This window comes from Corylus avellana, chromosome ca2 (genome assembly GCF_901000735.1).
Source record: "Corylus avellana chromosome ca2, CavTom2PMs-1.0".
NCBI lineage: Eukaryota > Viridiplantae > Streptophyta > Magnoliopsida > Fagales > Betulaceae > Corylus > Corylus avellana.
Genome location: NC_081542.1, coordinates 25,659,527 through 25,675,677, shown reverse-complemented (window position 1 = coordinate 25,675,677; position 16,151 = coordinate 25,659,527). Strand labels below are relative to the sequence as shown.

At 36.7% G+C, this 16,151-nt stretch overlaps 2 protein-coding genes across 2 annotated transcripts; one reads left to right on the top strand and one right to left on the bottom strand.

The window, feature by feature from the left end:
- Positions 1 to 664: 664 nt before the first annotated feature.
- On the bottom strand, positions 665 to 7,937 carry LOC132169444 (protein argonaute 2-like). Its single transcript, XM_059580477.1, has 3 exons — positions 7,103 to 7,937; positions 4,262 to 5,462; positions 665 to 2,464 (listed from the first exon to the last, which is right to left on the bottom strand). The coding sequence occupies exons 1-3, from the start codon at positions 7,764 to 7,766 to the stop codon at positions 1,012 to 1,014; spliced, it is 3,318 nt and encodes a 1,105-aa protein (XP_059436460.1). The 5' UTR covers positions 7,767 to 7,937; the 3' UTR covers positions 665 to 1,011.
- A 4,379-nt stretch (positions 7,938 to 12,316) lies between these two features.
- LOC132170905 (uncharacterized protein At4g18257-like) lies at positions 12,317 to 15,719 on the top strand. The gene is made up of 3 exons (XM_059582059.1): positions 12,317 to 12,642; positions 13,739 to 14,059; positions 15,323 to 15,719. Exons 1-3 carry the CDS (start codon positions 12,380 to 12,382, stop codon positions 15,468 to 15,470), a joined length of 732 nt encoding a protein of 243 aa, XP_059438042.1. The 5' UTR covers positions 12,317 to 12,379; the 3' UTR covers positions 15,471 to 15,719.
- Positions 15,720 to 16,151: the final 432 nt, after the last annotated feature.

Genomic DNA, 16,151 nt, shown 5'->3' with positions numbered 1-16,151 from the left:
ATAATGTTGTCACGTGAATTTATATAAGAGAAAAAAACAAACAAACAAACCCAAAATATTAATTAATTAGTTAATCTCGTAACTTTCAAAGCATAGATTCTAAGAGTGCAAATTAGTATTAATTTTTTTTTTAATAAAAATTAGTATCAATTTGAGGGCACTAATCAGGAATCACAATCTGAACTTATAAATTTTAGAACAAAGTTTTCTTCCAAATTGGGTTAAAGTTGGAGAAATTTCCTTCAACCTAGTTTATAAAAGTGACATGTGTCCTTTAAACATGTAAGATGCACATGTTTTTTTAATAGTAGGGACAAAGTTGGAATAAATTTTATTAAAAACTCATATGCATCTTACACGTTATTAAAAAAATGAACACACGCACTTTTATAGACTGGATTGAAGAAAATTCCTCCAATCCAGTTTGGAGAAAAAAATAGAGAATTTTTTTAACTAGATTTCTGATATGGGAGCTGTGACCTGGACCAAATTTTTTTTTTTTTTTTTTATTCTTAAATTGTATTGTTTTATATCTAATTAAGAACTCTAAGTTTGATTACATGATTCAACATATCCAACATTTGTGGGTTCTACATATTATGCATGGTAGCCTTCTTTATGATTAGGGTTACGATTTTAAAACAGAAAAAACATTTAAAATCCAAATAAAATTCAAATACATTAACTCAATGTGTGGCTCATACAAAAGCAGAACAGTCCCCCTGCATAAACCATTACACACTAAGAGAGAACACACAGATGGCAGATAAAGACTCAAAACATAAGCAAATCATTCCTCGAAATCACATGGCTTCCACAAATCCTGTTTCTTTAGAGGAAATACAGACCGAGACTTAAAACCAAATAGATTGACACACCAACTCCTATAATAGTTCGCATAGGAGGTTCTTTAAAGGAAACCCAAGAACAAGAAATGACATGTTGCGACTAACAAACCATTAGATTCACACACAAACTCCCTTAATAGGTCCCATAGGCAAGGAGGGGCTTTCAAACAAAAAACATGTTGTCTTCCAGGCTAGTGTGCAACTTGAAGAAATTTGGATCAAACGATTCAGTTGACAACCGAGATGAGGATACTGATGAGGATGATGCTGCTGAGCCTCCAAATTGCCCCTCCATCAGTGCATCGTGGTAGAATCGCCCTCTATAAGCAACAAGGTCAGCATAGTACACTGGCGGAACTAGCGATACAGGTTTAGTGCATCGAGCAAAAGTGAAGCACATGTTGTATATGAGCTTCTGCAATTGGTCAGAACTGAACCCATGCTCGTCCCACAAGACATGGTAGTGTGTGGGCTTACTCGTCCCAAGGCTTCCATAATGGCTGCAAAGATAGAAATCAAACTCAAATGGATGAACTATTTTTGAGTCCACAACTGTGCCTGGAGACACATTGCCCGTAGGACCTCCATCCCTCGCGCTTTCTGGAAAGAGACGAGTTTGGTGTCGCTTTTGGGCTACTATAATCGTGATGGTGGGAGAGTACTTCACAGTTTGGAGCGCCCTCTTCAAATCAAGTAACTCCTCATTGAGAACCATATCAAATTGGCTCTCACTTACTCCATCACGAAAGACAACAATCTTATCTGGCCTGACATTATTTAATCGAGCATAAGATTCAACAAGTTCCAAACACATGTCCCCAAAATTTAAAATTCTCTCCTTTCGATGGGCTTGTGGGCGGACACGTGCTGCATAGCGATTTGCAGCAGGCCAATTCATGGTTGCAACAACAGCTGCTATGGATGGACTTGTAATGTTCCGAGGACTAGGATGATTGACATCGGCCCCCAAGAACATAACATGGCCTTTGCTCTCAAAGAGGGGGAGTGAGTCATTAAGCTCTACATTGCTGCCTCCAAGCTTGGCATTTATCTTGATTGCAAGATTTGCAAGATACTGGTCATTCGCTTTGTTGGCAGGGGTGGATAGACAACATTGTGTCACTATGCCAACTTGGGTCTCAGAGATCCACTTGAGATATTTGTAACCATTATCCCTCCGAGACATCACACAAAGAAGGATTTGTAAACGGCCTCTGCTTAACTTATAAGCCTCCTCATTAGCGCTTTCAAGTAGTTCACGCAAAATCTCAACTCTAGAGAATTTATCCATTTTAGTGCACTTATATATGAGAGGCTCTTCCATGTAGATCCCCAAATTTTTGCACCGATTAATAAGCTTTGGAATGAAACTATTGGGATCTAGTCTGTATCTATCAAAGGAGCTGAAGTCAATAACACCCCACCGATCAATTCTTTTGCCTTCCACCACTGCTTTTCCAACAAGGTTCCATTGGCATTTCTCTTTGTCAACTGTTATCTTAATCACTTTGCCATTCGAAGCACCTACCTTCAACTCAGGTGGCCCAATAACACGCCCTTTAACTGTTGTCATGTTTGTGTTTACTGCTATTCCAAAATTTTTAGCCAAGCCTCCACTGCCAATAACAAAACCAAATTTGCACAAAAAAAAAAGTCAAAAATTTTAATCACCAACATTGCAAATTCTGCATTAGTAATTTGATCCAATCATAAATGTACAACAATCCATGTCAAATAATATTTGGGGGGGGGGATGAGAAAAACATTCTTAGGATACCTATGTCATACTCAATTGGAAATTATCTGAAGCTCATCTATATCCAACTATCAACACCCAAATAAACAAGACACATGAAATGAAAGGTTTATCCATCCAAAATTTATTGGTTTGCCAGCTATTTAATCACAACATGCCCTTAATAACTCCATTACAACTAAGGGCACGTTTAGTACATAGAATGGTTATTCCACTGAAAAAATGAATAGCTATTCATGTGCATTAGTTTGGTCGTAACACTAGAATATAACCCTGAATATGTATTTTACTATTTGGTACAGTGTAATATGTTTGTGAATGAAATCATATTATAATTGAATTTCCTAAAACAACCTTATAATACAATTCTAGTTTACATTTTTATGGATCCAAATTCAGATATTTTCCTTTTTTGATTTCACTCTATTTTCAGGATTTTGAATTTCTTCTGAAGATAGAAAATAAAACGGGTCCAAGATAATTTTTTTTTTTTTTTTTTTGGCTAAAGAGAGATAAATTAGAGCTTGGGAAAATAAAAACTGCTGAGACAAAAAGCTTAGCAAAGAGATTGTGGAAAAAAAGGAGGAAAAATAATTCAATCCTTGTGTTCAGAGAATCAGGTTCTTCATGAATTAAAGCCCAGTAATAGACCAGACACAAAGAGAGAAAAAAAGCCGAATAGAGAGAGAGAGTGAGACGAAATATGAGAGAGAAAGAGAGAAATATACTTGGAAGAGGGAAGAGAGACATACCTTGGAAGAGGGAAGAGAGACATACCTGGAGGGCTTTTGTGTAAATATTAATTAGTGTGCTATTCCATTAAGAAATGAATAGTTATTTCTCTCCTTTTTGGGAGGAATAAGTATTCTGCATTTTAAGGATAGTTATTCCTGCGGACCAGCTATTCCCGTGAATAATAAAGTAACCAAACGAATGGAATAGCTAATTTCACTGGGGGCTTTAATCAGAGGACCAAGCGTGCCTAAATATTTAGTTCTATGAAACTCTTGTGTACTTGGGTTGCGCATTTTCTCTTTTAATGAATTTTCAATTACTTATATATATATATATATATATATATATATATATATATAAAAAATAAAAAAATAAAAAAATAGTTCAAAGAAACTCGAACTTACACTCATTATACAAGCCAAACCCAAATAGTACAATGACGGCATCAATGTCAAAAAAAAAAAAAAAAATGTTGATGATGTGCATTGCTTAATAATCATTAGAGGTGGCTGGCAGGAGATTTATACAAAAACCAAGAATTTTAAATTCGTGTCACAGCATAAAAACCAAGTAACCATCTATGCATTTGCTTTCATGGGTTAACTATAAAATTAGTAGGCTACAGACAATTCACTCAATTTTCTCGACAAACATTGAAGTGCAATATTATTGTAATGTTTTAGCATCTAATTTCAAGTGTTTCCATAAGAATCAATAAACCATTAATAGCAAAACAATTGTCTTTGCTGTAAGCGAGGCAACACCTACAAATACTAAAAGCACTCATGCACCCTAATGTGTTGTTTCATGAAACACTGACTAGGAAAAATCCAGGAATGAAACAATGAAAGTTCTACAGAATAATTTCATATTATCGAGAGAAAAAAAAAAAAAAAAAGACTGAAGTTTCATATTCACATACCCACAAGGTCCACCTTCTGAGCGTACCATGCTGCATATCTGATTCTCCCTAAGCTTCGGGTTTGGTAGTGAAATGTTCTTTAACATCACGCCTGCATTTCTATCCAAATGCTCCAACTGCTCCTTCGGATACACTTGCCCCTCAGCTAAGATGCAAAACTCCATTGGTACAAAGTTTTTCTTATTTCCTTTGAAATCCAAGCAGGGAATATCCTTGTACATAATATCCTTTTCATATTTCTCCCTGAAATGGTCTACAATCCTGACTTGCCTTGGTTGATTTTGGCCCTCTGGATCATCTACAGTGAATGATATTTGTCGTGTATTATCCTTCGTTAACCCCACAATGGTGTACCTCTGTTTTGTCCTACGGTGAGTCACACTCACTTTCAACCCTTTCAGCGTAGCATCTACTTCTCTCCTAAACCTTCGGAAATTATTTATATCAAAACCATAAATATGCTCCGTGAGGAAATCTATAACTGGCATTCGTTTTCGAAATGCCAAAACAGAGTAGTCTAGACACATGGCTAGACCCTGGGAGGTGGGCTTTAGGCTATGTTGAAACCCTTTAGATGCTGTGATGCCCCATCCAAGATAATCTTCTTCCCCAGATTCTCTGGGGAAAAAATTCCGACCGGTAGAGATCATGTGCCTAGCTGGATTTTCCTTCATGACAAGATCCATTCCTTGTAATATATCACGGGGGATTGACAAGAGATACCCACTCAAGTAATCATTCAACTTGCCCAACTTGAGCTCATTCACACGCTTTATGGTAACTACATATTGACCCCCCTTCATGTCTTCTCCTTCAGGGACTTCCACATTAAATTTTCCAGTGGGCAATGATACTGCACTAAAAATATTCTTCTCACCATCATATGCAGTCCTTGACAAGGGAAATCGATCAGGATCATCAGAAGATAATTTATTTCTGATAATAGACAGACTTGATTTGGAAATTTTCACAGGCCGACCCCCCTCAGGTTTCACATTAACATCGTAGTGCATTATAATAGTCTCTGGACTGAATTTGACAGGAAAATGATTAACACGAAGTGTGGCAGTTCTAATATGAACTGTGCCACCTTCATCAGGTCGTTTCACAGGGAGAATTCTATCTGAATCTTCTGGAGGACCAGATGGAAGAGTCGACTCTTCTGAAAGTTTCAACGATTGCAATTTTGGAACAATAGGATCTGAGAAGAAAAAAGTTTCATTAATCACTATGGCTGCTGAAAATATTGAATTCAAATGGCTCTATTCTCTGCAACAGAAAGCATAGGCGGATACAAAAGATCAAGAAATTCAAATGAGTTTTTGTATTTACATTTTTTCTGTCAATACAAAAAGAAGACAGTATAATATATGCTGATAAGTGCTTGAACAAAAAAAAAAAATTAAGGGCACAAGGACAACTTTTGAAATCAAGTTGTTTAGCACAGACGCAGAATGGTAAGAAAAGAAAGAACCTAGCATTGCACCCATAAATTAGCAACTTCCATTAATTTTATTTTCCAATTTTACAAGCACTTTTAGTAATTAAAGAACAGATGAATATGTCTTACCACAGTGTAGGTTCCACAATTCCAATCATTTCCTCCTAAGTTTAGAGACAATTCTATTGTACTTCAGCTTGATAACAATCCATAAAAATGAAGAATGGGTTGATAATCGAATATTTATATTACCTAAATTCTATATAGAAAACAAATAGTGGCCCAAATACTAGAAATATAACTAGTACAAATTGTTGCAAGTATAGCTATTTTTGTTGCTGAAAATTTAAGTTATTTTTTTACTAAAAATCTAATCTAAACGTAGCTATGCCTTCTTGGGTTTTAAAGGAAGTCAATCTTAACGAAACTATGATGACTGTGAGTCATCTGACATATTAAAAAATATATTAAAACCAAAAATAATAAATAAATTTCTAGCGCAACCAAAGTGACACCTTGACAAATGGATTATTACAATGATATTTTGATAAGATAAATTAAATCTATTATATCCAAAAACCAAAAACACATAGTAAATGGAAATTTTCCCAGTTTGAAATATGCCGCTTTAATTAATAATTCATATTCATAACTTGCAAAAAAACTCAATTGAATACTAGTATCACTTTTTTTTATGACGAGAAACCCTTCCAAGGCAGGGCCACTTCGTCTACCCACCCCTATCGGGTCGGACCCGTGTAAAGCGCCCCCTCCACATGGATTAATATCACTAACTTCACCTTCTATACTTCTTTCTATCTTTTGCATAACTTCAAATAAGAAAACAAATGAGGCACTTCAAATGCAATCAGTTCAGTAATGGATTCTAGAAACAGTTACAGAGAAAAATAAGACCAACCCCATAAAAGTATTGGAATTTGATTCCAATCTTCATTAATAATACTATAACCTGAAAATTGTGAAACGCCATTATCATAAGCTTGCTGCTAATCTTCATAAATACTATCATACCAATAAATAAAAATAAAAAATAAAAAATAAAAACTATCATAACCAGAAATTGTGAAACGCCCATCATCATACACTTGCTACTAATCTTCAAGGCCATTTATTCCCAAGAAGTTTCATAGACAAACGCAAAGCCTATTTATGGATATACTAATGAAACAACCAATTTTACCACCATAATTTTCCTAGATTTTCTTCCCAGTTTCATATACTCATCATAATCTAACCGTTGCCAATTATACTGGTCAACTCAACCGAAAGCATAAAAAGTGATCATTTAGTTCAAAAACAGAATCCCAATTCCTTTCCCTCTCCATATTCTCAGCTACCAAACAGAAAGTATAAATTAAATTTAGAAATAGATCAAATACCGGGCACAGGTTCAGGCGGAGATATCCGCTGCTGCCAAATAGGTGGAGCAGATTCCACCCGCTTAACCTGACTGGTACCACTCCACGCTCCCCCTCTCCCTCCACCTTCTCCACCACCACCACCACCACCACGCCCTTCCCTCCACGCTCCTCCTCGACCATAACTACCACCACCACCACTCGTGTTGCTCGACCCGTCACCGGAATCACCCACCCGCTGATGCTGAATAGGTGGAGCAGATTCCATCCACTGAACCTGACTGGTACCACTCCACGCTCCCCCTCTCCCTCCTCCGCCTCCTCCTCCTCCTCCTCCTCCTCCTCCACCACCACCACCACGCCCTTCCCTCCACGCTCCTCCTCGACCATAACCACCACCACCACTTGTGCTGCTCGACCCGTCACCGGAATCACCCACCCATTGACTCCTCCGAGGACCCGCATCGAAGCCACTATCCCCTGATCGTTGTTGCTCCCATCCTTGGAAACCACCTTGCCTCGAATCCCTCCATTGCTGCTGCTGCTGCTGCTGCTGATAATCTCCTCCTCCCCTCCCTCTTCCTCCTCCTCCTCTTCCTCCTCCTCCTCTCCCTCTTCCTCTTCCACCTCCACCCCCTCCGTCTCTGCCTCTTCCTCGTCCTCCGTACCCACCTCCTCTCTCCATTGGATCTCGGGAGCAAACTCGTAACGGTCACTGATTAAACCAAGAGCATGTAATAACAACGAGATCTAGAATTAGGGAACCAAGAAACCCATATAGAGTGTGATGCAAGAAATGCATACAGACGTTGCTGGATCAATGCCCCTGTGCCGAAAGGCCATGGGTGAGGGCCCACAAAAAGAAAAAGTAAAGAAAAGAGGAAGTCGCGCGTTGGGTTCTGGAGGGAATTTCAGAAGCTTCTGCGTAAGTTACTGTGTATCGTACGAACCTACTTATTTATAAAATTAACGGGTGAGATATTTAATTTTTAATTAAATTAAATATTTTATAAATTCCGTTTATATTTATTAAAAAAGAGTTGGAGCGCGCACCGTAGATCAACGATTCTGACAAAATTCATTGAGCTACTTGATGTTCTTAGAGAGTTGCGTCAGTTTCTCGTGGCGTTCAAAAAAAAGAGAAATTCGAACTAGTAACGTTCACATGCTCACAACCGACTAAACTATCTTAATAACGTTCACATGCTCACAGCGGATTAAACTATCATTTAACACTTTAAATGTCAATTTTGAATAAAATTGCACGTTTGGGCATTGTAGAGCTGGGCAACAAACGTCGTCTAAACCTGTTGGGCTTGGCAACAAACGCCGTGAAGCATGAAGAGGAGCCCATGAACGTTGCACGACCTCTGTTTAAAAAGTGATCAACTAGTTTAGAAACAGAATCCCATTCCCTACCTCTCCATATTCTCCACAACCAAACACAAAGTATAAATTAAAGAAAAAAATATGAATCAATTCTTATGCTTTACTTAATTTATAATTAATTCCATGTGGTATCAAAGTGAACTCAAAGATCTTTTGATGTTATGGGTCTTTCTATATTAGACTAGCCGTATTAGTTTTATGTATTAAGTTTATATTATGTTAATATAAGTCAACTAACCCTAACCGTATAATATTATTTCAAAACAAAACTGTCAGTTGAGAGAATTTGACTGTAAGAATATATATATATATATATATATATATATATATAACATTTCTCAATAACCTATCAAATATTGGGCACAAGTTCAATCAAAGATATGAGAGGTTGAAACTGCCGCTTAGTAGGTGGAGCAAATTCCACCCACTAAAACTGACTGGTACCACCACTCCACGCTCTTCCTCTCCCTCCACTATCACGCACATCCCTCCACGCTACTCCTCAACCATAACCACCACCACCACCATTCGTGTTGCTTGACTGCTCACCGGAATCGACCTCGTCTTCTATACCGGATCCGGCTTACATGCTGTTATTTTAATAACAACATGTATGTTGTAGTTGAATCAACAGTCAAGATTGAAATTTAAAGTTGACTTACTTTTAGAAGCATTTAATATAAGAAAGAAAATGAAAAGAGATTTTGAGAAATTCAATTTTGACCGTTGATTAAATTACAGCATACATGTTGTTATTTTAATAACAGCATGTAAGCCAAATCCCTCTATACCCACCTCGAACATTGAACTATCGCAAGTGAAACCAAGATGATGTAATGACGAGACCTATAATTAGAGCAGGAAGAAACGCATAGAGTAGGAGTCACGTATCAAGATTAAACTGTCCTTGTTAGGTCAATGCCGGTGCTACTATGCGTCAAAAGGAAATGGGTGAGGAACCAGAAAAGAAAAGAGTAGCATTTTATCCCTTTATCTATTTTATGGTCAAGATTTGGATTTAAAGTTAGTAACACGTCTTTTTAAATAATGTACATTATGTATTATGCATGTCATGTATATAATTAAATGCACTAAATTTGTCTGTAATCATAAAATAAATATATCATTTTCAAATAAAATAGAGATAATAATATTAGATGGGCTCCCATGCCCACTTGAGTACAAATTGCAATTAAAAAAAGTACTTAATTCTCATTTTAAGTCATTAACAGTGATAGAAGAATAATGATAGCTTACAGATTATGATTATTTAGTTGCACAACACGCAAAGTAATTAGGAATCCCCAATAAGTTTTAAAAATCATTTATTATTCTCTTTTCTTTTTTATTCAATCACACAATATTTCATTCATAAAAGCATGAATACTACTTTCAGCAATTATAATTGTTAATTTTTAAGACCATCATTGAATTAAAATCTTATAAAGATCCATCTTATATCCCATGGTGGTTTTAAAAGTCACCAAAGTGTGGAGAAATAAACATGAAAAAGTAAGAATAAGTGTAACATTATTCATTTATCTACCATTTTTAATCTTAAAAGAGTTTTCAAAATTAGTATAATTATGTATATATGTTGGTTTGAGAATATTTTACAATTGAAGGTATTTAAAGAGATTTGGAAGAGGAGAGACTCACGAAGAGAAATTGAGTGAGTCATTCATAGCGTCTAACTCACACTAAGCTATTACTTTAAAGTAATACTTGGGTATATGCATTTGTGTGTGCGTGACAATGGGCGCTAGTGACGCCTTGATGGTGCACTTGGCACTTAAATTTGAATTTTGATTGTAATTTGCTTCCTAGGTAGATCCAACGGTTGAATTTATTTGACCGTTAGTAAAGTTAACTGTAAGATTAAATCAAGTTTAATCTAACAATTGAAATTAAGTAATTGTTACTAACAATTATGATCTAACGGTTATAATTAAAAAATTGTTAATTATAAACTTAATCTAGCGATCAAGATTAAGGGTTTGTTTGAAATTGCGTTTGAGAGGTCTAAAAATGCTTTTAACACTCATAAAGTCTGTTTGAAGAAAAAAGTACTCGTTTGGTAGAAAAAATTAAAAATGCTTTTAAGGGTCCAAAAAGCATAAAAATGTCCAATACACACTTTTGTCAAAAGCTTAAAAATAAAGTTTTTACTAAAAGCATTTTTAACTTAAAAACATTATTTCTCAAACGCAATGACAAACAAACTCTAAGTGTGTTAATATCGAATTGTCATATTTTAATGATTGTTGAATTAGCATTTATTTTCTGTTGGTTTCGAAATTAAATGTATGTTAATGAACATACATTGAAAGTTGAAACTATTAAATTGAAAGTATATATAGTCCAGTGCACAACAATTTAAGACGATTTTCTCTTCTCCCGTTTCTCTCAAAATTTGGATTGAGATCTCTTAGAATTCTCTTTAAATTCGAGATTCTCAATTCATAAATTCCAATTATTCATCTCATCTAAGCGTTTAAAATAAGTCATATTTTAGCATTTAATGAGGAAACATGTTTTATTAAATTCCTTGATGGTGGATTCCTCATTAAATTTTTTCATTAAATGCTGAAATATGATTTATTTTAGATAAGATAAACAATTGAAATTTATGAATTGGAGAAGGGAAAACCTCCTATGTGGTCGGGCTGCAAAAGTGGTCTTTTGCAACCCCAATAGGAGATTGACACATCACCTAAAGCACAAAAAATGCACAAAACTAACCTACAACCTAAAACACTAGATTTTGAAGAGTTTCTTCTTCTTCCTTATCCTTACCCATCTGCCGACAACTCTTCTCCCATTTCTTCTTTTTCTTCCTTATCCTTGTCATTTAACATAGAGAGCTATGAGAGAGAGAAAGAAGCACAAGAGAAGCTGGAGCTCAAAGAGAGAAACAAAAAGACCTGTGGGTCTACTGAAACACTGGCTGTGGGTCACGCCAAGCCCACGGTCGGCCAGACCTAGCCACCCAGGTGGCTAGGTCTGCTGAAATGTTAGTAATGACCCACGGCTGGGTCACAGCAGGCGGCTTCCCTCTCTGGTGAATCCCTTTAGGATGATAAAATCTCTAAAGGGTTAACCTTCCCTTCTAAGATTTAGTTTTGAATCCAAAAATAAGTTTTGAGGAATTAAAATTTGATTTTGAGGTTGGGTTTCGCAAAAAAATGGGCCAGAGTTGGTGACCCACGACTGAGTCTGGCCGTACCTAGCAGTGGGTCACGCCGGCATCAATGATTTGGGTTTTGTTGGTTGGCGCCAGTGGTTTGGTTATGGGTTTGCTAATGCGCGGGACCAGTCGTTTGATTTTGGGTTTGCTATTATCTAGTGTTTTGATCTTATTTTGTTGAAATGCACTTGGTGATGTGTCATCACATGAGTAGATGCTGCAAAACACCAATTTTATGCACCGACCACATAGTAGGGGCTTTCATTTGAGAATCTCAAATTTAAAGAGAATTATAGGAAATCTCAATCCAATCAATCTTTATGGAGTTTTTAAAATTCTCTCTCTCCTTGCTATAATATAAACTTTAAGGGTGTTCTAGTTCAATTTTGTTTTATACAAAATGTTACCAAACTTTAGGCTTTTTCTAAGCTCAAAATTGGTGGGAACAAATAATTTATTAAGAGAATTTTTTGAATTGCGTTGAAAAATAAAACTTTTAAAGTTAAAAAAAAAAAGAAAAAAGAAAAAAAAAAGAAAGCTTTTAAATGATTCATTTGAAAACAAATTATTCGCATTTTTACCCTCCTTAAGAAAAAGAAATAAAAACGACGATGATGGGCGGGGCCATTCACACGACTGGCCCAGCCCATGTCCTCCACCGCCCCCAACTTGAGCAAGCCAAATTCCCTTCCCTATCACGCGAGAGAGAGAGAGAGAGAGAGATGGGAGAGGAGGAGACGAAGAGGAGGGTGGTGGAGTCGCTGGGATGGCTAACGGAGTCGTCGATAATGCCGAAGAAGCACAGGGCCATAGAGGGCGTCGGGGCCTCCTCCATCATGGAGCTGAAGGCTCATCTCTACAAGTCCCAGGAGGAGTCCAAGAAGACCAAGGACCCCGACGCCCTCTCCTTCCACCGCGCCAAGCCCACCAAGATCTCCGACTCCTTCTCCGTCAAGAACTCCGGCGTCGAAGCCCGCGCCCACAAGTACCCTTCTCTTCTTTCTCGCTTTTCTCTTTTACCCTTCTTCTACAATTGAATTGAAGTTTTGAGATTGATTTTGTTTGCAAATGTTGTTTTGGGTTTCCGTTTTGGGTTTGTTTCTGTGTCTTTGCTACGTAATCTAAAGATTACAACAAAGTTAACATACATGGTATCGAATAATCGAAGGTTGTTGCTCTGAAGTTTCAAAGTTCTCAAAGAAAAGAAAAGAAAAAAAATCGTCTTTAATGTGGTTCGGCAGGTTGATTTCAAAGTGATTGGGTTCCTGGCGACCACTCCTATATCACCTTTTGTGTTGATTTTATGTTATGTGATTACAAAATTCAATTGCTGCACCCGTAGGTTCTGGTGGTATTGTCATGGATTACTTGGGTTGCTGACTGATTGGTTTATTTACAGTAGTCTTAGAAAAGGATTTGTTCTGTGGGTGGAGGGACTAAGAAAACATGATTAGAGGCTTATCTAATATCACATATTGCAGCTCTTACAGGAATCTTCTATGTTTTGATTGGGTAAATACTGTTAAAGATCATCTTCCAATAAAGGGTTTCTAGTTTTACGTTTTCAGTTGATCATGATTGACTCTCCCACTTTCTCTTTCCATGCCTGGATGTAATATACTCTTCCGGACACGATAACTTCCAAGATTTAGAGATGAGGACATGAGCACAATAATATTATTGAACATTTACATTTGTCAATGTTTGAGTGTCTGTTTGCATTCATTAGGGTACTTGAGGGTAAATGAATTATGAAACTTTTCGTTACAAAAACATATAACACCTTATAGTTCTTCACTTTTCTGTTTTCGAGTGAGTGAAGGCACTTTTTTCTATTAGTTTCCGAATGACTGTAGACAATCAATGGCTTTAACGTTGTGTCCTCAAGTGTCCAGCATGCCAAACTTTCAATGCAAGAAGTGTCCGATTCCCACGTGCCATGGCAATTTCAGTAAAAGCCAATGTTGCCTTTTTAAATATTTCAGTCTCATATTTTGTCCCTCGTAAGAAAAAATATAATTGCCTCTGGACTCTAATTTGGCCTGCCACTAAGTTGAATTCTGTTTTGCACCGAAATCCAGGGACAAACTTGAGCTGAAAGCAGTTAAAGATGGATCAGCCAGCTATGCGGCATTAGAGAGGAAGGCCCAATTATATGATAAGCTAGTTAGGGGAGAGCTATCGGATGAAGAAGATAAGGAGAAGTATTGTGTGGATTTCTTCCGCAAGAACAATGTGCAGGATGAATCACAGCCCCCTCAGGACCAAGATACTTCTGCCACGGTGCCGCCAGAGAGTGAAGATGGTGAGAATAATGCCTCTTTCTTGTTTAATACAAAACCTTTGGGGCTGGGGCGGACTGCTGGAACACTCAACAATGATGAACACAAGCGTTTTGTGAGGTACGCGTTTTAGTTCTTTCTGGTATGGTACATAGATTTTGTTGTGTTGTAATATTCCTAGTAATGTCTAAGATTTGATTTAGTTGGCAATTGTTGATTAGGGCAAGGCCTTTGGCTGTACAATTTACTTTGGTCAATAATCTGATGCAGTTCATTTGTTCAGGTCTATAACATGCAGTACAACGTATTAATCACTTAGCGGCTATTGACATTTCATAGTTTCTCCTGGTATTCTCAATATGTTGTCATATTTGGTTCCAAACAAGAGACTATATGTTGTGTAGATAATTAGAAGGGGAAACTACATTTTGCCCCCATGAACTACAACGCCTTGGCACTTTTCCCTCATAAACTGTCAATTGTACTATGTTGCTCCCATAAACTACCATTTTGTGTCCAAAACCTCCTTCCATCGGTTAAAGCCGTTAACTCAGACAGTCAAAAGTAACAATGCGTTCTAGTTCATGGGGGCAAAGTGACAATGCGTTGTAGTTCATGGGGGAAAAGTGACGCAAAGTGACGGATTGACCATCTGAGTTAATGGTTTTGACTGGCGGAAGGGAGTTTTGAGCACAAAATGGTAGTTCATGGGGGCAAAGTAGTGCAGTTGGCAGTTCATGAGGGGAAAAGTATCAAGGCATTATAGTTAATGGGGGCAAAAGATAGTTTCCCCTAATTAGAAATCAACATTGTTTGTATATTCTGTAGATAATCTGATTGCATTATTACTGTTTTCCCAGTGCCTGTTACTAATCATAACAACCTTGGGCTCTTAAACACTTGGCCTGCGTTTTGGTTGTGGTTGCTATTTTTTACTCATCTAAATTGCATTACTGCGGCTGATAAGTCAGGATTGGCGTAGGTTCAGCAGTCAATGCTAATCAGAAGTTTCTTATGCTGACACTTTTTTGAACTTTTGATACTAAACCCTTCTATTATTGCTATAGATCAACTTTGACTTGAAACTATCTGACTTCGAATTGAACCTTATCCGACAAAACAATATATATATATCTTAATTGACTTTGTAAATAGGTACTATGATCTTTGTCTCATGGTAAAGATAAAGGCTTTTGTGGGATGTAGTTGAACTCACATGGATTTTAGGCCTGTCAGAAAAAAAGCTAAAAAATTGTTTGTAAATGGAACAGCTGAGAAATGTTCACTTACTAATTAAAGATGATGTTTTTGTTTGTGTATTTCCTGAGTCCCATTGCATTATTTGACATGACATGATTATTGTGTGATTGTGGTTTCCTTCAGGGAAGTTCATGAGGAGGCAAATCAAGCGAGAGAAAAGGCTTCTGAGCTCAAACTGCGCCGGCAAGAGCAAGCAGCAGCTCGTCGTGAGAAACTGAAACAGGCGTATTTAAAGAAACGGCTGGAGAACCTCAAAGCTGCACAGACATGATCAGATGTTTTTGTTAGTTGCTCTAGACTTTACCAGCTCAAGCATGTGGCAGTTTCATGGGCCCTTCACGTTCATTTTATGGTGAAAAGTAGATTTTTTTATGGAATTCACTCCATCAAATCTTCTGTGTATATTTTTCAATTTGTTTTTTACTTGTGTACATTACAGTGTTTTATAGTATGAATTCTCGATTATCACCCTTTAGCCAAATCCGAAAGGAAATGAAGATAAACACATCCACATGCAGTACTCTTGTAACATGTTGATGAGTTGGAGTTTTGAGAAATTCGTACAAGAATTAATCAAATGGATTCTCGAGGAAGATCTTCTCCATATTTGAAATCATCAAATTTATTTTATTTCTAAAATTTTATTCAAAAGTAGAGAAGTGGGGAGATAGGGGAGATTACAACGGGCTTGTTTGTTAAATTCCTTGGCACTATTCATTCTCCACCACACTATTCACTTTATTTTTTTCAAAAAAAATATTCTCATTTTTATATCAAATCATTCACTTTTTATATCACATCATTTATTTTTTATTACTATTCAAATAAAAAAATCACTACAAAACAAAATTTTTTATTTTCCAATACCACTTTTTCATTTTTCTATACCAATCATTATTATTATTATTTTTATTCATTTTTTCATGAACAGTACCATGAAAAATGCACAGTA